Below are 20,734 nucleotides of genomic sequence, written 5' to 3' on the forward strand. Positions count from 1 at the left end.
AAATAATAATATAATATATGATGTCATCAATTAAAGAAGGATACAGCATTGAAGATACTTAAAAAGTCCTATCACTCTATGATCTTGGACAACTGACTTGACCTCTCTGGACCTCGTGCTATTAGGGAAATAATTAATGAAGTTAAACCCATCCTAGCCTTTCCTGCCCTAAAACATAATAAATGAGACCACGTTTCCCTCTGACAAAAGGGAGGCCACTGAAGTGAAGAGAGGATGGGTTCTGGACTGGAATTCAGTGTACCCAGGGTCTGGGCCCAGCTCTGCCTCTGTGTGCCTTGGTGACCTAGACAAGTTGTTCTCTGCTTTTGACTTTGAGAAATGCTCTAGAGCACCACTGTCCAATAGAAATACAATGAAAGCCACATATATAATATACAATTTTCTAGTAGCCACGTTGAAGAAAAATTTAAAAATAAAACTAAACAAAAAGAGACAGATGAAATTAATGTAATAGTACCCACTCCAGTATTCTTGCCTAGAGAATCCCACAGACAGAGGAGCCTAGTGGGCTATAGTCCCTAGGGTTGCAAAGAGTCAGACATGACTAAGCACACACGCATATTTTATTTAGCCCAGTATATACAAATGCAGGGCTTCCCTTGTAGCTCAGTCGGTAAAGAATATGCCTGCAGTACAGGAGACCCAGGTTCAATCGCTGGGTTGGGAAGATCCCCTGGAGAAGGAAATGGCAACCCACTCCAGCATCCTTGCCTGGAAAATCTCATGGACACAGGAGGCTGGTGGGCTGCAGTCCATGGGGTCGCAAAGAGTCGGGCACGACTGAGCCACTAACACTTTTACAAATGCAACCATTTCCACATGCAGTCAGTATAACAACTGTTAACAATGAGAGAGCCACGTGTAACCAGTGGCTGCTGCACTAGACCGCACAGGGCTGGATTGTGAGCTCTGGAATCCAACAGTCCTGAGTTCAAGTCCTGGTTCTGCCACTTACCAGCTGTGAAACTGGGGCATATCACCCAGCATCTCTGAGCCTGTTTCCTCCTCTGGAGTGGGGATGATGATAGCCCACCATCTGGAGTTGTTGAGAGGGCTTACTAGGATGCTGCATGTGAAGAAGCTTATGCATAGTGAGCCCCGCCCCCCCCCCCCCGGGAAGTGGGTGAGGTTACAGGGCCACTCACTGGGTTTGACTCCTGGGTTAGCTGTCCACTCCAGCACCTTGCTCACCACCGTCTCTGCCCCAGGTCCCGGATGCGCCGGGAGATGTTGGTGGAGGGGACCCAAGAGGAACCAGACCTCGACCCCAGTGGGGGTCCTGGCATCCTACCGCCAGGCCATTCCCACCCAGACCCCACCCCACAGAGCCCCGACTCGGAGGCCGAGGACCAGAAGCCTACGGTGAAGGAACTAAAGCTTCAGGAGGCTCCCGAGGAGAGCGTCACCCACCTGACTTCCCAGGACAAGACTCCAGTGAGGATTAAGCAGGAACAGACTGAGGAGGCTGAGGAACAAGCCGGCAGCCAGGACTCAAAGGAGCCAGACAAAGGCCAAGGCTCCCCCCAAGAGGTGCATCCTGACCCTCTGAGTGACGACGGACTCCCCAAAGCAGCCCCAGGGCTCCTCCTCCCAGGCGGGACCACCCCGGCCTGCCCCTCGCTGCACCCTCTCCCGGAGAGTGAGGGCGGGGAGCGGCTACACCCAGACCCCCTAAGCTTTAAGTCAGCCTCAGAGTCCTCCCGCTGCAGCCTGGAGGTGTCGCTGAACTCGCCCTCAGCCGCCTCCTCGCCGGGCCTCATGATGTCCGTGTCGCCTGTCCCTTCCTCCTCAGCCCCCATCTCCCCATCCCCACCCAGCACCCTCCCTGCCAAGGTGCCGAGTGCCAGCCCTACCGCCGACACGACTGGGGCCTTGCACCCCAGCACCAAGGTGAACCCCAACTTGCAGCGGCGGCACGAGAAGATGGCCAACCTGAACAGCATCATCTACCGGCTGGAGCGGGCTGCCAATCGGGAGGAGGCCCTGGAGTGGGAGTTCTGAAGGTGGAGGCGAGGGGCGCACCCGGTGGCCACCAACTCTCCCAGACAGGACAGGGCCCCGGAAGGACAGCAGCGTTACGGTCCCGCCGTCTTCCGCTTTTGTTGTAATCCGAGCTCTATGAAGTCATGAGTGAGTAGGTAGGGCCAGAGCCCCTGCTGCCTCTTTACAGCTCCCCCTTCCCCAGGGAGCACCATCTTCTCCCTGCTGGCCTCTCTACCAGACGCAGAAGCAAAGTGGAGCCACATTTTCAGTTGGAAGCTCCAAACTCTTTTAGAAAAATAAATATTTATAGACCACTTTTAGATATTTTAATAAAGGATCCTTTGGAATTTATTCCCAGCTAATGCTGTTTTGATATTAACAGAGAGTTATAAAATCAGGATGCTGTCACAACTGTTGCGAAGTATACACTGAAGTTGTGTCTTTTTTTTGCCACTAGATGAGATTAAAAGGAGACAATTGTTCAAAGCCATCACAAAACACTATAAGACTGACCAAAATTTAGATAACCTTTGAACTGCGGTTTTTTTTTTTTTTTTTCCACGTCTGTCTGTGAGACACATTGCATTGCTACTGCCCTTCCAGAAACCATGTTGAAAAGAGAAAGTCCAAAAGACTCTAAAGGAAAACTTCGATGCCGTGAGGGTGTGTTTCATTCTGGTGGTCTGTTTTGCAACCTGGATAACACAGATGTCCTGTGCTGTTGTAAGTGTTGTAGAGACGTGGGCTGTGGCCAACCATCCTCTCTGAGCTGTAACATGGTACAAAACAAACTGCTTACACTCCCTCTCGTCAGGAACCTGTGGACCACAGCGGGTGGATCTCCATCTCATCCACCTGTAAGGCAAGACGTGCTTCCAGATCCTTTGGAAAGCCTGGTACCGGGGCGAGAGTTTAGAGGGTGGCACTTGAACCAGAGTGATGCCATTCCTCAACCTGAATTGTGGCCACAGCATGGGAAGTTTCCCTACTGGCTTTCCAGAGCAAGACTGTGGCTGCCATCTTCCTCTCCTTGTGTTTTAAGAAAATAACAGTGTTGGTCATCCCACAAGCACCCAGCTCAGCACCCCACACCAAAAAATAGGTTCATCAGACTAGAGACCCCCAACTCCCCTCTCATCATCTTCCTTCTCAAGTTGACCCTGGTGCTTTCTGGAAAGCGTCTGCACCTCCAGGTTTGTGCAGAATGAAGCTCAAAGGTTTGAGTTCACTGCAGCATGACCACCACATCCGTCTCCAAGTCCAGCCTCCTGTCTTCTAACACGTGACCTTTTTGAGAACAAAGACTCAGCACCCCAACTCAGAGAAGCCCTCCCTCCGGTGTCTTTATCACCTTGGTTTTTAGAGGGAGAGCTCCCAATCTGGATCGACCAGTCACCATATTGTGTCAACAACACAGCAGTGCCCCTGTCCTAGCTGTATAACTAGGGCCTCAGTCTCTCCGTCTGTAAAATGGGGCTATCACAGCAGCCATATCAGCTCCATCCAGAATGACAATGAAAAGGTGGTCGTCATGGTGCCAACCCAGTACCAGAGGGAGAGATGGTTGACAGGGATTTCAAGGATGGAGCAAATATCTTGAAACCCAGGCCGGCAAACTCCAGTGAGCAGAAGGGCTCAGTTGAGGGCCGTTCAGAAATCTCAACTCTCATGCACCCAGCCCAGGCTGTAGTCTCCACACCAGTCATAAAGAACAACGCAGACCCTGCTGGAAAACCTCCTTTTCCATAAACCCAGGCTATGCATTGAAGAGTTTTCCACTGTATACATTTTTATCCAGATGAAGGTATTTTTATATTTTGACAATAGGAAACAGTGACCAATTTTCAGAGTAATCAAATCTGGAACAAATGAAAACATCTCCTTTTAGCCACCACCGCCCTGTCCCAACTAAGGCAATCGTGGGAGACACACCACTTTTCACTGTTGAAAGCCACACAACACTGAAATCCAGGCTTACATGCAGACTGCAGTTCTTAAAGGACTAAATCTGGCTTTTATGTGACGGGATTTGATTAAGCACTTAGCATATAGTCTTTCGAACATGGAAAATCCTGTTGTACTTAAAGCTAGCAGACCTGTGAACAACTTTGTCAGGTTCACGTCCTGTAACGGTAAACAGAACAAAACCCCACAAAACCGTTTCTATGAGAGAGTGATGAACCTTGTTTAAATTTAAAAAAAAACAAAAACAAAAGGAACATGTTCTGTAATAAACGCGTCACTCAATACAGAATTGTATAATAATGTCTGGGTGTCCTGTTTGCTTTGTTCTGGAGTTGGGGCTGCAGATTGGGGGTCAGATCTGCCCTTGAGTATTTTACAAAATGGTATTTTTAAAAACTGGTTTTTAAAATTCATTCGCCACCATTAAAATATGAGGGCTTGTCAGGTAAAAACCATGATTTTTTTTTTTTGTATGTATATGTTCTTTTTAAATTTTCATGTAATACTGGGGTATAGCTGATTAACAGTGTTGTTATTTTTAGGTGCACAGCAAAGTCAGTTATACATGTGTCTATTCTTTTTCAAATTGTTTTCCCACTTAGGTTATTATGGAGTATTGAGCAGAGTTCCCCATGCTATTCAGTAGGTTCTTGTTGGTTATCTCTCTTAAATATAGCAGTGTGTACATTCAGTCCCAAACTCCCAGTCTATCTCTCCCCGCTCCCTTCCCCTCTGGTAATCATAAGCTCATTCTCTAAGTCTGTATGTCTCTGTTTTGTAAATAAGTTCAATTATATCATTTTTTTAGATTCTGCATATAAGTGATACATGTCTTTCTCTGTCTGGCTTGCTTCATTTAGCATAATAATCTCCAGGTCTACGCATGTTGCTGCGAACGGCATCATTTCATTCCTTTTTATGGATGAGTAATATTTCATTGTATATACGCGCCACAGTTTATCTAGTCATCTGTTGGACATTTAGGTTGTTCCCATGTCTTGGCTATTGTAAACAGCATTGCAACAAACATTGGAGTGCTTATATCCATTTGAACCATGTTTTTCTCTGGATATATGCCCAGGAGTGGGATTGCTGGATAATGTGGTAGCTCTGTTTTTTAGTTTCTTAAGAAATCTCCATACTGTTCTCCATAGTGGCTGCACCGATTTACATTCCCACCAACAGTGTAGGAAGGTGCCCTTTTCTCCACACCCTCTCCAGCATTTATTGTTTGTAGACTTTTTGATGATGGCCATTCTGACTGGTGTGAGGTGATATCTCCTTGTAGTTTTGATTTGCATTTTCCCAATAATTAGTGACATTGAGCATCTTTTCATGTGCCTGTTGGCCATCTGTATGTCTTCTTTGGAGAAATATCTACTTAGGTCTTCTGCCCGTTTTTTGATTGGGTTGTTTGTTTTTCTGATACTGAACTGTATGAGCTGTTTGTAAATTTTGGAAATTAATCCCTTGTTGGTAGTACTTCACAGATATTTCCTCCTGTGGGTTATCTTTTTGTTTTGTTTATGGTTTCCTTTGCTATGCAAAAGCTTTTGAGTTTAATTAGGTCCCATTTGTTTATTTTTGTTTTTATTTCCATTACTCTAGGAGAGGATTCAAAAGCGATATTGCTGTAATTTATGTCAGAGTGTTCTGCCTATGTCTTCTCCTAAGAGTTTTATAGTGTCTGGTCTTACACTTAGGTCTTTGATCCATTTTGAGTTTATTTTTGTGTATAGTGTTAAAGAATGTTTTAATTCCATTAAAACTCGAGGTTACTGGGCCCAGGTCCCAACATGACAACAGCTAGTTGAGGAGTGGCTGCCCCTGTTAGGACACATGAGCACGGTTTGCCTCTGTCTGTACCTGTGCCAGCTGCCTGGGTCCGGTGGACATCTCGGCTGTGACTGTGCTGTGGGCTCCAACAGAGGAAGATGGAAGGACTGGAATCCACTTTCCACTCATTGCAACAGGTGGAAGCTGGTTAGATGCTGGGTCTACATCTGAGGAGCCAAGACTGTGCCCTGCCCCAGTTGGAGGCCACAGGCCATGGCCCTGAGACCAGTCAGTATACCAGCTGTGCCCACCTCAGTGGGGTGTGTGAGTGGCAGGTGCCTCCGGCTTCCTGATGAAAAAATGCCATGAGGAGCTCCCTGGTCACCAACACAGCAGTGCCTGTATAACTAGGGCCTCAGTCTCCTCATCTGTAAAATGGGGGTATCACAGCAGCCAACTCAAAAGGTCATTATCAGAAATAACGATGCGTGTAAAGCACATAAGACAGTGTGTGGCATGTAAGGGCTCAGTACTACTTACTGTTTTCATGAGCGGGGGCTGGGTTCCTTCACCCCGTGATGGTGAGTCTCTATGCGTCACGCTGCAGGAGGTTTGTTTTCTTCCTCAACCAGTAATGTCAGGCGAGTTTCCGAAGTAGCACTGAATATTACTCACCCGGGAGGCAAGGGCATGTGGCATCCCAAGACAGACCTTTCCTCTTTGTCTGGAAACCTTCTGATCACCCCAGTTTTTCCACACATCCTTGCAGGGAGAATTAAATGATTAGTGACCTCCCCCTTGGTTAGGATAATTAATTGCTCCAAAGTAAAGTGAAGGACAGGCCCTGTGGACACTTTTTTGCAGCTCTGGGGGTCAGAAGTCAGAAATCCCCACAGTGTGGCAGCAGGGGTGGAGGAGGGGCAGGCTGGAGGAGGAAGCCTCATCTGATGGCACACACACACACGTGACCTGAGAGCCTGTGGGAATAGGTGCCCTTGGGGTGTGGGAACCAGAGCTCCCTCCGGACAATTAGCTTTGGTGTGGACACTGTGTCTGCAGTTGCTACCCATCTGGAGTGGAAAATTCAGCAAAAACACAGAAATGTGGAATTCTGAGCTAAGGACCATGGGAAAGCGGGAGTGGAGAGACCAGGGAGAAATGAGAGAGCAGGGAAGGCCTTGCAGGCAGAGGCAGGTTTAGATCAGGGGACAGAGGAGAGGAGAGAGCTGAGCTGGGGGGCGGTTTGGTGACAGTTCATTCAGGTAATAAGTTTGGATTGAGTACCTGCTGTGTGCTTAGTGCTTAAACGGTGGAAACCCCATGAGAGCATGAGTAGTGGGGTCCAGGAAGGCTCCCTGGAGGAGGAGGCATTTCAGCTGACCCCTGAAAGACAATTCGAGTTGGAAGAGAAGCATAAGAGGCAGGCAGAAGGAATAGCTGGCAAGACGTGGGACAGGGCCATGGGGGAACAAAAGCAAAGGAGGCTGGAATTTGAGGTGAGGATGGAGAGAGGAAGAGGGACAAGGTAAGATCTTGAAGCCCCCCGCGGCATGCTGGGAAATAGGCCTTTCTCCTGAGGGCACTGAGGAGCCATGGGCAGTATGAAGCAGGGGGATGTTATGGTCAGACTTGCACTTCCAGGTTAGGAGGTTCCATCTGCCAGAGGAGATGGCAGGGCCCACTCCCAGTGCCGGCCTGACCTCAGGTTTCTGCTGCCCTTGCTTCCCACTTCTTCCTCTTCCCACCTTCTCTTCCTCCTAGTTGAGCTGCTGTGTTGGGCCAGCAGCCCCACTTCCCACCACCTCCTGGTGAATGAGAAAGCCAGACTGTACCTGGTTGTTTGGCCCATGACAGTTGGCATGACCTTTCTAGAAATCACTCTCAAGGCCAAGAGCTCCACGGCTCAGGTATTGAGTGTGTGCCTCTTCGCAGGTACCCAGAGGGTAGAGCCACCCCTCTAAACCCTAGAACTGTAGGGATCACCCTTGGCCAACAGTGGGAGGGGAAAAACAGTTAATCTCTTTAATGGTCTGTGACATTCTCCAGCCCCCTAGGGTATAGTTATTGATAAAAAAGCAATGGCTTTGAAATCAGCCTCGCCTGGATTAAACTCTATTATTAGGTGACCTGAGGACCCTTTAATGACTCAGGTTCCTTATCTGCAAAATGGACAGGATCATAATAGTATCTACCTGTATTTGTTGTCTCTTACTAACAACCAAAACTTAGTGGCTTAAAATAATAAACATTTATCTCACAGTCTCTGTGGGTCAGGAATGTGGGAGTGGCTTCACTGGGTGGTTGTGGCTCCTTGGTCTCTTCTGAGGTTGCAGTTAAAGCTGTGGGCCATGGCTGCAGTCATCCGAAGGCTGTCCTGGGGCTAGAGAATCCACTGGCAAGAAGGTGCGCTCAGACGGTGAGTGAACAGGTGCTAGCTCTCGCTTGGGCATTGCAGTTCCTCTCCAGGGGCTGCTTGAGTGCCCTCACGACATGCCAGCTGAGAGTGAGCCAGGCAGAGGTTGGAGTGTCTCCTATTACAACCTAGACTTGGAAGCCCCGCTGTCGCTTCCATAGAATCCTCTCAGCTACACAGCTTTGCCATTATTCGTTGTGGAAAGGGACTTCACAAGGGTGTGGACCCCAGGAGGCAAGGATCAGCAGGGGCCATCAGGGAGGCTGCCTGCCATCCTGCCTTATAAGTTTCTTTGAAGATCAAATGAACATTTCTTAAAATCCCTTGTTTCCTACTCAAAGTGCAGATTCCTAGGTCCTGCTGCAACCTCCTGACCCCAAATTCCAGGGCCCAGGAATCTGCATTTTAAGGAACCACACCCACATCCTCCCCTCCCTCCACCCCCCAGGTGACTTAGACATCATAGATCTTAGTAAACGGGAGGCAGTTCTAATTCATTTTGCTTTGTTTGTGTGTCAGATGCTGGGTGTCTGGGCATAGTCAGTAACTGTTGAGTTGAAAGAAATCATGATCCACTTAAAGGGTGCAGTTTATTGGGAAGATCCAGAGTAAACCTTGGAAAACCCAGAGGCAAGAAATTCAGCCAGGTTTCAGGACACTAGAAGGAAATGGCACTCCACTCCAGCACTCTTGCCTAGAAAATCCCATGGATGGAGGAGTCTGGTAGGCTACAGTCCATGGGGTCGCAAAGAGTCAGACACGACTGAGCCAACTTCACTTTCTTTCACTTTATCTTGAGCCATTCTGTTCTCTGCCTAAGGCCACCTCATATCCAATTTGGTCTGTCATACCCACCTATTCAAAATTCCTAGGACCCTGATTGGTTCAGCTGGTATCTCAGGACCAACTCCTGCCCAAGCAGCTGTAGTCAGGATCACATGAGCTGAATGGGCACGGGAGGCAATTTTTTTAACTGTGCTGGGTCTTCGTTGCCACACGCGTGCTTTCTCTAGTTGCAGCGCCCGGACTTGCTTGCGGTTGCCCTGAAGCATGTGGGATCTTAGTTCCCTGACCAGGGATTGAACCTGCATCCTCTGCATTGCAGGACTGATCCTTAACCACTGGACCACCACCGAAGTCCCGGGAGGCAATTTTGGACGTATCTGTGCCAGGCACTGTGCCAGGCCTCAGGGGTACGTGGGAGGCAGACCCGTCCCTGCTCTCTAAGGAGCTGCAGTTTTGGGGGGTCTGAGTGCACTGCCCCGCCATTCCTTGGCCCCATAACTAGAGAAACAATGACAACAGAGCCCCTGGACAATGAGTTGCAGCAGCCCAGGTGCTCTCAGAGCTGCACCTGGCAAGAACAGATGCAGCCGTGGCCCCGAGCACAGGTAGACCAAGCCAAGGCAGCTCTGAGCCCTCTGTCAGGAGTGGGCATCCATTTTGAAACCCTAAGTAAAAAATAGTTCGTGGGCTCACCTTTAAAGTCTTGATCAGAAAATGCAAAACCTGCAGCTGGACTTCAGCAGTCTCTCGTTGTACCGCCGTTTGGATGTGCAATCGTAGAAACTGGGATGAGTAGCAGGGCCTTTTCTTTAACAAACTTTGCCTAAGGTGATCTGGGGAGGGGTGTTGGTGAAGGGTGGGTGCTGGACAGTTGGCTCCAGATCTAGCCAAAGTAGAGACAAAACAGCCCTGTTAAGGAAGTTAAAAGATACTGGGCCAGAAGTGGGGGGAGAGAAGGGCTATTCACTCCATATTTGTTCACTTGGAAGAGGAGAGATAAAAGGCATCCAGGGAAAGGATGAGGGGGTAAAGTGGCCCTTTTCCTCTCCCAGAGAATCCCACTCGAGCCCTAACCTTCACCCCAGTAAGCTGACAACATCCTTTCTGGGGCTGGCTACCCAGAGCCATGCACCTTAAAAGGAGAAGCTGCTATCACTCAAGCTGTCCATTAGGAAGCCTCTGACTACTAATAATGAAAAAGCCCCTCTCCCAAAGTTTTAAACATTTATTACCTCAAACAACAAGACTTCTAGAAAAAGGGCAGGTTCTTGGGTCCATGATTCAGTGCTTCAGGGATATTTTCAATGTGCGCTAAACTCAGCAGGGCATCTTTTCCTTAACGTGACCTACTTCATGATCACAAGATGGCTGCCACGGCTCCAGGTTTCAGACATAGCTTACTCCCAGAGCTCTTTGTGTCTTTTTAGAAGCAAGAACACCCTTGCACTCACATGTCATTGGCCAAAATGGGGTCACACAGCCATTCTTTAACATCTATACACATGAAAAGGGATCACCACCACAAATCTTGTCATCCAGCACCATACATTTGGCCCTCTTGACTCATTTCACCTACCGCCCCAACACACAGCCATTCTTTAGCAGGTCAAGTTTAGCCGGTGCCTGCAAATCAAATGGGAGTAGCACAACCGAATTTGACTAATCATTTAGGGTGGATGGATGTTGGGCAGGGAGCCATAACTTCTGACCTGATTGCTCTCCTTAAGGTTCCCATCCCCTGCCCCCAGGCGGCTTCTCAGAATATTCCTTTTGAACACATACAATATCCCCCAAAGACTGTTGCAGTGAAGACAGCTTCCTTGACTTTGCCACGGTCCTGGGATGTTGTGGTCTTCTTAGGCACGTGCCCTGCACACCTCCCCTGAGTCAAAAGGAAACACGGTTAGCAGGTGGACACTGAGTGACGTGTCACCCCTTCCACTTTCATTGGCTTCGTGGAAATGTTCCTAAGAAGCCTGCAGGTGAGGGCTTCCCTCCCTGGGACCTTCCCTCTTGGAGCCGTCTCTCCTGCTGTTTCCTCCATTCTTGCCCCAGGCCCTGCAGTGGCTGTGGTCACAAATGCCACAGGCAGCATCCCGACTCAGCCCCCATCTGTCAGCTGTGGTACCAGGAAGGAATTACTCAGCATATCCTGGATGCTCATGAGTAGCATGATTCCCTGACCTTAGTATTTTTCTTGTTCTTTGAACTTGCTCTGCAGACTGAGAACTGCAGGTTACTCATCCTAAGCCACATTTTCCTCGATGAACGTGATTTTTCCAGACTGTCAAGAGGCATGTGACCCAGCTCTGAATCCATGTTAAAAGGACCTAAGGGCTAGTCTATCATGCTGGATGACCTTGGGCCAGCCCCTTCAGTCTGTGAATCCCCCATCAGCCCAGCAACCATACAGATAACAGATACAGAAACACAGCATAAACAGGGCCGCCATCCATCCTTTGTTCACAGCAGACATCACTAGTCAGTCACAGGCTATTTCCCTCTGAATTAGCACTGGTGCTAGAATCCTCCTCCCTCTGGGCCCTGATCAGTGAGGAGAGACAGGGGTGGCTCTCCCCTTTGGGGTCCCTCCCAGGTGTCAGGCCTTCAGCCCACAGTTGACCTTCTTTCTAAACCTCACCTTCCTCCCTGCGTTCTTCTGCCTTCCCCTCTGAAAAGGAACTTGGGGAGTCCATTGCCTCATGTTCCTCTCAAAGAGTCTTGTCTTCTTCCACAGGCTTCCGGAGGTTTACATCCCTTCTCTGATACTTTTGAGCTGTGTGAACCTGGCTGATTTCTTAACCTCTCTGAGCCAGTTTCCTCACCTGTAAAAGGGGGCCAGTATCTGCCATAAGAGGTGGTAAGAATGTTCCTGACAGAGCATCAGCCAGGGAGCACTCAGCACACACTCGTCACTTCTCTTGTAAGGGCTTGCTCCTGGCTCTGCCAGGCCAGTCAATCCAGGGTTTAGATGGGGCAAAAAAAAAAAAAAGAAAATGATATCACCAGCCATTACTTGATAAGTTTTTTATTTATTTCATTTTAGCCTCTATTTCCCTCTCCCAGGATGCTTGATCTCTCTCCCCTGCCCAACTCTGGAGACAGCCTGACCCTGTGTTGGGCTTTGGCGGGGAGGGGGGAGACTGTACCTTTAGAGCTTGTAAACCTACACCAGGACTGGGGCCAACGCCTCACCACACCAGCTGGGTCTGGCCAGGACATGGGCACCTAACAGTTCCTAACACCCCCTGAGATCCCAGAGCCTATAGACTAGAGCTGCCAACCCTGCCCACCACTCAGGACTTGGGGAAGGGGGGATGGAAAGCGTACCAAGACCCCCAGAGGCACCTACAGGTGAGCAGGGCTCACCAGGGAGAAGGCAAAGAGCCAGGTGAGATTCTTGAGGTTCCTCTGTCCTCAGCCAAGGCTCCTTGCCCACCCCCCGCCCCAGGGCAGTGCCACCTACTCCCCACCGCCACTGGCCAAGCCCAGAACCAGGGCACCCTATCCCTTCACCAGCCAACAAGAAACAAAAACAGTGAAAATACCAAACTCTGTTGCTAGGAGAGAAAAAGACACCCTGAAGTATTAAAAAGTAAATTAAAACTGACACTCCAGTCAGCTGAGCCAGCAGTGAGCTGGTGATTGCAGACAGACAGCACCCATTCTTTCCCAAGCCCCAAGGTCTCCAAAGGCAGCAGAAAGGGGCAAAGGGCCCAGTCAGTGTCACCAAGAGGGAGCCTCTGGGGAAATAAAGATTAGGGCAGAGGTGTCCTCAGGGGGGTCCCGATTTTGAGGCACTGAGGACTGTAAATATGACCCAGCTTGAGGGCCAGGGGTGTCCCAGCCCCCAGAGACTCCCTGGATGAAGAATGGCCACTGTGGTGAGTGAGTAACAGTAAAACCAGAAGTTGGGCGCGGGGCAAAGCAAGACCTGGTCTTCCTCAGAATGCTGCTGGGCGAGAGTGGGGCTGAGTTGGTGAGCACGGAGATAGGCTGTGATGGTGGGAGAGGGTTCTGGAAGCCAGACATGGTTTGGCAGCTGCGGCTTTGCCCCTATCAGACTGGCATCTGCACCCTTTCTGGGCTGTGAGTCAGCTCATGGCCCCTCCTCGCCAGAGGCACCTGCTGGGAAGTCAGCTCAGGCCATGGCTGCCTGGTCCAGGACTGGACAAGGTCAGGCGGGCTCCTGCGAGGCGCCGCCCCAGGCCAGGGGTGGGAGAGCTGGCTCCGGGAGAAGACAGAGGATGTGGTTAAGGAGTGTTGGGAAAGGGTGAGAGCTGCCACAGGCACACAGACATGGCCCAAGGCCAGAGGGTCTACTGCCCCAGGGCATCACCCCAAGGCCTGGCTGAGGCCCCAGGAATAGTCCTGCCTGGGCCTCACTCCAGGCCAGAAGCCTGGTGCGGGTCATACATGAAAACCCACACTGGTGCTGCCTTTCTGCACCTGCTGCTTATGGAGGCAGGAAGGTGGCTGGCAGTCAGGCAGCTCCTCCAGCGGGCCTTGGAGGAAAAGGAGGTCAGGCCCAGGTGTGGTGTAGCACAGCCTGGCCTCCTGACCACGTGGGGCCCAGTCTGGACCAGTGCTGACTGCTCATGTGCCTTCCAGCTCATAGAGCCTCGCAGGTCCCAGTCGCCCCTGCCAAGGCCTGTTGCCAGCAACAAACCTCTGCTCGGTGATTCAGGACAGGCCACCAAGGCACCTGCTGGGCTCGGTTTGGGGCTACAGCTCCCACAAAACCAGCTCTCTGGCTGCTTGAGGATCATCTAGGGCCTGGATCCTCCTGAGAATCGGGCACGGTGGCCTCCTCAAGGCCAGGCTCTCTCTGAATTACAGAGGTCCCAAAACATCCCTCAGAACCCAGCATCTTCTTAGCGCCTTGAGTTCCCGAACGCAGACCCGGCAGGGACCTCAGGGCTGACCCTGATGGCGATTTCCCTCACGACCGGGTCCCCCAGCTTCTGAGGGCTGGGCCTGGCTGCTGAGCCACTGGCTCCTCAGCGCCCTGACCTCCTGGCCGTACCACTCGTGCAGCTGGGCGAAGGAGGCGGAATCGAGAGGCCCGTTGGGCGCTGAGGCCCGCCGGCGAGGCGGCAGCGGCGGGGGCTCGGGGCCGGGCCGGGAGCTGGGGTTGGCCCTGACAGAGGCGGAGGCGGCGGGGGTCTCGGCGTTCCAGACGGCACAGCCATTCTCCTTGGACGGGAGCGATGGGAGCGCGCGGGGCCGGTGGGCCGGGGGTGGGCCGCCGCCCGCGCGCACGGCCGCCAGCTGCTGCTCCAGCTCACGCACCACCACCCGCAGGTAGTCGAAGCTGGCCCGCGACAGTGCCTTCACCCAGCCCTCCATGGCGGCCTGGCTCTCGGCCACCAGCACGTAGGTGCGGGCCCGCGACCCGGCGAAGCGCACGGCGAAGGCGAACTCCTCGGCGGCCTCCACCAGCTCCACCGCGCAGCCCTCCAGGATGATGACGCCCACGGGCTCGCGGCTGGCCGCGTCCTCGAAGTAGAAGAGCATGTTGCCGCGCAGCACGAACCAGCGGCGGTGGTAGGCCGCGTGCCGGCCGCCCTTCTTGTACAGGAAGCCCGCGTTGTCGGCTGGGGTGTTGCAGGTGGCGTAGAAGGCCAGGCTGCGCTCGTTCAGCTTCATGGCGTGCGCTCGGGACCTGTTGTCCCCCAACCCGGGCAGCGGTTATTCATGCGGCCGCCGCCTCGGGTGACCTCACACAACGCTGGCTGCCACAGCACTCATCACCACCCCCACCCCCCGCCACCCCCATTTCACAGATGAGGAAACTGAGGCTCAAAGAGCAGACGCAGCCTGCCCGGGCTCACACAGCTCTTCAGGAGCAGAAAGTGGACTCGAACCCGGGTCTGGCTGGCCCCAGAAGTCAGGCTGGTTAACTCTCCCGCCATCCTACCTCCCCCAAATGATGGTGAGGATTCTTAGGACATTGCCAAGCATTTTATATATATGAACTCATTTAATCTCGAAACAAACTTTAGGTGTCCGGACTAGCCTTACCCGTTTGCCAGGTGGGGAAACAAAGTACAGAGAAGTTAGTCCACTGGTCCAAGGCCACAAAGCAAGTTGGGCCGAGAGCTGAAATCCACACCCAGGCCTCAGTTTCAGGCACTGCTAATTCTATCACCCCTGGGTACCAGGCCAGCTGACCTTTTGTGGTCGGATTCCATCTCTGCTGATGTCAGCTTTGATTTGCTCTTCCATGAAAAGGGATGTGAACAGAATCTATTTCAGAGGACAGTAGGGACTTCATTCATCAAACATTTATTAAGCACCTAGTGTGTGCCAGGCACTGTTCTAGGCATTAGGTATAGAGCAGTAAACAAGACAGAGAGGGTCGCTGCCCTCCTGGTGCTGATATGCTGGTGGCAGGTGAAGGGAGTACACAATTAACAAACAGGTAAGGTGCATCTGTCAGATGGGCTTAAGTGGTGTGGAAAATATAAGACAGGGAGGGGAGATCAGAAGTATTAAGGACAAGAGGTGTGTTTGATTCTAAAAGAAAAGCTGTACTGAGAAGGTGACATTTGAGCAGAGACCTGAAGGAGGTGAGGGACTGAGCCCCTGGGACATGCCAGGCAGAGGGAATAGCAAGTGCAAAGGCCCTGAGGTAGGAAGTTGCTAGTGTGCTTGAGGTTGTTGGTGAGGCTGGAGCAGAGTGAGGAAGGGGAGAGGCAGGGGATGCAGTCAGAGTGGCATAAAAGATTGTTACAAAATCCAGACAAAGGGCCCAGGACTTGGTTCACTCTTAAAAGTCAGAGAGGACGGAGGGAGAGCACTGTGCATCCATTTGCAGCAGAGGAATCTAACTCTCTGCACTTGGCCACAGTGATTTTACTACTCCCCTCCAAGGAGTATATGATGGCCAGGAAGGACTTAGGTGGCATATGAGTCTCCAGTGTGGCTACGCCCTCCCCTGGGGTTTTCCATGGCCACGCTACAAATGCATCTTGAGCTCCTGCTTTAAAACCTCACTCTACATAGGACAGTGGCCACATTGTTCAAGAAGCAAAGTATATAAAGTCGCTGGAGTGCAGTAGGTGCTCAGTTAATGTTCGTTCCCCAGTGGGCAGTGCCTTACTCAGGACCTGGAGGAATGAGGCTTTCCTGGAAAGGAGGCTCTCTCTCCTCCGGTTCAGCTGGAGCAGCCGGTTACAGTGGGGCCCAGACAGGCGACCTGACCCAGGGCAGAAGAGGCAGTTGCTCCATCCCCAATCCACCTCATCTCACCAGCCTACACAGTCAAGAAGGGCTTCCTGGAAGAGGCAACATGAGCCATGATCTTGTGCTTATTATCAGCCTGTCCTGACCTAGTAAGTTGATCTGACCAAGGCCACAGCCCCTGAATACTCAAGGTATTTAATCTCTGCTCTGCCTCCCTGAGCTATGTGACTTCAGACTTAGGCCTCCCCTCTCTTGAGCTTCAGTTTCTTTCTCTGCAAAGTGGGAGGGATTCCTACCAACTCCCCAGCAAGGCCCATGTGGACCCCAGCCCCATTTCACACAGGAACCACCCACCGTACTCACCCCATTTCCCTCCTACCTCTCAGGCCACAGCTCACTTCCCTGCTCTCTGCCCAGTTCTGGTTTTGACTTGCTCTTCTTTGGGTTCAAATGTCAGCTCTGGAGTGTCCAAGCTATGTGATCCTGGGCAAGCTTTAAGCCTCTCTGGGCCTCTGTTTCTGCATCTGTAAAATGGAATAATAGCACCTAAGTCAGGGTTGTTGAGACGATGACACAATGACTATGTAGAAGCGCTGAGCACAGTGCCAGGCACAGTCCGTGCTAAGCTCTGGTAGCTGATGATGTTCTTCTCAGCCTCCCCAAATGCTCCCCTCGGGGCTGTCTTGGTGAAAGGCTATTGGATTCCCCCCACCTCCACATCTTGTCACTCTCATCAGGTCACCTTGATCCCCCCTCCAATCTCTTCCAAATCAGGGGCCTAATCTCTGCTCACTGCCATCTCCCATTCTAGCTCCCCGGCACCCCCACCATCGTGGCTTGCCTGGACAGCTACAGTAGCCTCTTCACTGGCCTCCCTGCCTCCACCGATGCCTGTTCCTTATTGGTGTTCTTTAGGGTAAGATCTGGAGAAGGCAGTGGCACCCCACTCCAGTACTCTTGCCTGAAAAATCCCATGGACGGAGGAGCCTGGTAGGCTGCAGTCCATGGGGTTGCGAAGAGTCGGACATGACTGAGCGACTTCACTTTCACTTTTCACTTTCCTGTATTGGAGAAGGAAATGGCAACCCACTCCAGTGTTCTTGCCTGGAGAATCCCAGGGATGGGGGAGCGTGGTGGGCTGCCGTCTATGGGGTCGCACAGAGTCGGACACACTGAAGTGACTTAGCAGTAGCAGCAGCAGGATAAGATCTTAACTTCTTCCTAGGCCCCGCCCCTGGCCCTATGGAGGGATCCTATAAACTAAGCCCAATCACACCCCTCCCCTACTCTAAACCCACCCATGGCTCCCTCCCTGTCTCATAAAATCCATTCTTCCCCAGGTCTTCCAGGTTCCCTTTTCCTCTCTCTTTCCCCCTCGCTCCAGCCACCTTGGCCTCCTTGCTGTTCCACAAACACACCAGGCATATTCCCATCTCACGGCTTTTGCCCTGGCTGTTCCCTCTACCTGGAACGCCTTTCCCTTATCTTCAGATGGCCAAGTTTCAGCTAGAGCATCACCTCCTCAAGGAGGAGAAGGTATCTGTACACAAGAGAACCACCAGCCCCCTCCCCACATCACTCTCCCACACCCCAGCCTGAAATTACCTGGGTCATTTTTGCCTGCTCGAGGAGGGCAAAATTCTTTGTTGGAATTCCAGTGCCTGGCACGTAGTGGTGCTCAAAGACCTATAGAATGAGTCAAGCGATTATCTACTTAAACCTCTCAATGGTCCCAGGAGGAGTCTTTTCCTCATCCCACATTCATAGATGTGGAAGCTGAGGCACAGAGGGCTTAAATAACTTGCCCAAAGGTATAATTCTGTGCCTAGAATGGCATGCTCTGGGCAGTCAGCCCAAGGAGGTAGAGTCTCACCACCCATTAAGGCCAAATGAAGAGCAGTTTCCCTCAAACTTAGCAGCTGCCCCCTTCCCCTCCAACCCTGAGCCCAAAGTCATCAGCCAACACAGGACCCCTCTCTGCCCATGGCCCTGCCTCCTCCAGCCTAGCCAGGAAGGAGGTGAAGGAAAACAGCAGGGGCACAGGCTCCAGCCTCTGGGAGGGCCTGGTCCCCAATTTATCTCCTCACACTCCAAGAAGTTTAGAGTCCGCTGCGGGCACTGCTGCTGATTCAACAGTCCCGGACAATGCAAGAAGCTGGAGGGGACCATCCCAGACCCTCTCTGGTCCCCACGCCTCCTCCAGTCCAGGCTTCGTGGGCTTTGAGAACACAGCCTTGTGTATAAAATGAGTACATTAATAGCCATCCCTCTCAGAATTGAAAATATTAATTTTGAAGAGACAGCTTGCAAAATGCTGAGCAGGTAGTGAGCACACAGTCAGAAACTATCCCAAGGGCAAATAATTAGCTCCTGGTCTCCAGGGACACAGATGGCCCAGAACCCATCTGGGGAAACTGAGGCATGGCATTTTTATTTTTTATTTTTTGCCACTCATTTCAAGGAAAGAAGTCAGGTCCTAGGGTTGGATCCAACTGCCCCAAGTGTCACCTAGCAGTGGACATGCTGGAGAGGGTGTGGCAGGCACGGGCAGAAAAACATGTGTTGAAGAACTCCTGTCCAGTGCTGCCCTGGGCAGGGGCCTCAAGGATGCCAGGACTACCATCCCAGGCCATTGCTCCTACTTGCCCTCTCTCCTTTTATGTGTGGTGTGTTCCTTAAAAGACAGCCTGAGCCCTGGATGAGGTGGTCGGTGGCAGAATGTGGGAGCCAAGTGGAGCTCTCTAGTCCGCAGAGTTGCCTCAGCGGCAGAGATCTTTTATGGGGCTGGAGAGTCACCGGCCAAGTACGCCCAAGCAGCTGGAGTCCCTGACGGGAAAATTACCGCTGGCTTGGAATCACAAAAGGACAGATCCCCAGCAGAGGTCTCTCCAGACTGCCTGGGGGACCCCGAGGCCCACGGCGGTCCGAGCCCTGTCCCGCGTTCCATGCAGATCCGCCCCAAGTTTCCCCCCGCGCCAGGCCGGCCTTACCTCTCGGCACGGCCTAGGGCGATGGCAGCAGCGGCGGGACCGGAGGCGCGGAGTCAGGGGGTGGCCGGGCCATGGCCCGGGACCCGCTCGGTTGTGGCGGCGGCCGCGGCAGTGCTTTGTCCCCCGGGCTGCCGAGCCGGCGCAGCCGCGGGAGAGCGCGGACCCGACAGAAGGAGGCGGAGGCAACCGGACCGTCCGAGACCCAAAGACGCTCCTCTTAACCCTTCCCAACCTTCCCGTGCCGGATCCGCCCCAGCTTTCGTCCCTCGTTCCAGGATTGGACACCCTGGATCCGGCACACACCCCCGGATTCGCCACGCCCTGTGGGCCCGCCCCCGGAACCACTCTTAAAGGAACAGCAACTGGTTTAGGAATTCCCAGTGTCCTATTCCGGGTAGAAGGTTAGAACCCGGAGACTCAACGCGCTTCCAGGGCTTAGGTACAGGGGGCGGCGGACTGCTCTGGAAAAAGCCTCTATTTGCTAAATAAAGCTCTAGGCTTGAGTGTTCAAACTTCTCCTTGGCTAGCAAATTTAACGCTCAGCTACATTTGGAAAATAACCCTGCAGAAAACGTGTGATTTAATTTATTGAAAAAAAAGTTGAATAGGACATTTCAGGCGTCAGGACAGTCAATATAGGACTATTCAGCAATACATGAACCGTGAACTTCCTGATATTCAAGCTGGTTTTAGAAAAGGCAGAGGAACCAGAGATCAAATTGCCAACATCCACTGGATCATGGAAAAAGCAAGAGAGTTCCAGAAAAACATCTATTTCTGCTTTATTGACTATGCCAAAGCCTTTGACTGTGTGGATCACAATAAACTGTGGAAAATTCTGAAAGAGATGGGAATCCCAGACCACCTGACCTGCCTCTTGAGAAATCTGTATGCAGGTCAGGAAGCAACAGTTAGAACTGGACATGGAACAACACACTGGTTCCAAATAGGAAAAGGAGTACGTCAAGGCTATATATTGTCACCCTGCTTATTTAACTTCTATGCAGAGTACATCATGAGAAATGCTGGACTGGAAGAAACACAAGCTGGAATCAAGATTGCTGGGAGAAATATCAATAACCTGAGATATGCAGATGACACCACCCTTATGGCAGAAAGTGAAGAGGAACTAAAAAGCCTCTTGATGAAAGAGGAGAGTGAAAAAGTTGGCTTAAAGCTCAACATTCAGAAAATAAAGATCATGGCATCTGGTCCCATCACTTCATGGGAAATAGATGGGGAAACAGTGTCAGACTTTATTTTGGGGGGCTCCAAAATCACTGCAGATGGTAACTGCAGCCATGAAATTAAAAGATGCTTACTCCTTGGAAGGAAAGTTATGACCAACCTAGATAGCATATTGAAAAGCAGAGAAAAAAAAGAAAGAAAGGAAAGCAGAGACATTACTTTGCCAACAAAGGTCCATCTAGTCAAGGCTATGGTTTTTCCTGTGGTCATGTATGGGTGTGAGAGTTGGACTGTGAAGAAGGCTGAGCGCCGAAGAACTGATGCTTTTGAACTGTGGTGTTGGAGAAGACCCTTGAGAGTCCCTTGGACTACAGGGAGATCCAACCAGTCCATTCTGAAGGAGATCAGCCTTGGGATTTCTTTG

At 51.5% G+C, this 20,734-nt stretch overlaps 2 protein-coding genes across 6 annotated transcripts in view; one reads left to right on the forward strand and one right to left on the reverse strand.

The window, feature by feature from the left end:
• Positions 1-4,782, forward strand: part of CUX2 (cut like homeobox 2) — a 277,883-nt gene extending 273,101 nt beyond the window's left edge. For 2 of the 3 annotated variants that reach the window (XM_059876039.1, XM_059876040.1), the window contains exon 22: positions 1,230-4,269. In XM_059876039.1, coding sequence (XP_059732022.1) covers positions 1,230-2,022 — 793 coding nt within the window. In that variant the 3' untranslated portion in view covers positions 2,023-4,269. Of the gene's footprint in view, positions 1-1,229 lie in introns of all 3 variants that reach the window. The other variant, NM_001192597.3, reaches the window with a different exon arrangement.
• On the reverse strand, positions 4,372-19,362 carry PHETA1 (PH domain containing endocytic trafficking adaptor 1). 3 transcript variants are annotated; one of them, XR_003030030.2, is made up of 6 exons: positions 19,123-19,362; positions 17,738-17,818; positions 16,512-16,656; positions 11,586-11,769; positions 7,030-10,826; positions 4,372-6,507 (listed from the first exon to the last, which is right to left on the reverse strand). XR_003030030.2 is itself a non-coding variant. In XM_024977712.2 (4 exons), the coding sequence occupies exon 4, from the start codon at positions 14,591-14,593 to the stop codon at positions 13,859-13,861; it is 735 nt and encodes a 244-aa protein (XP_024833480.1). In that variant the 5' UTR covers positions 14,594-14,609; positions 16,512-16,656; positions 17,738-17,818; positions 19,123-19,362; the 3' UTR covers positions 11,957-13,858. The 3 variants fall into 3 exon arrangements, 1 of the variants encoding a protein (XP_024833480.1); XR_009491071.1 differs by lacking the exon at positions 11,586-11,769 and adding an exon at positions 11,770-11,887; XM_024977712.2 differs by lacking the exons at positions 4,372-6,507; positions 7,030-10,826; positions 11,586-11,769 and adding an exon at positions 11,957-14,609.
• Between the last annotated feature and the right edge of the window lie 1,372 nt (positions 19,363-20,734).

Source organism: Bos taurus, chromosome 17 (genome assembly GCF_002263795.3).
Source record: "Bos taurus isolate L1 Dominette 01449 registration number 42190680 breed Hereford chromosome 17, ARS-UCD2.0, whole genome shotgun sequence".
Classification (NCBI taxonomy): domain Eukaryota; kingdom Metazoa; phylum Chordata; class Mammalia; order Artiodactyla; family Bovidae; genus Bos; species Bos taurus.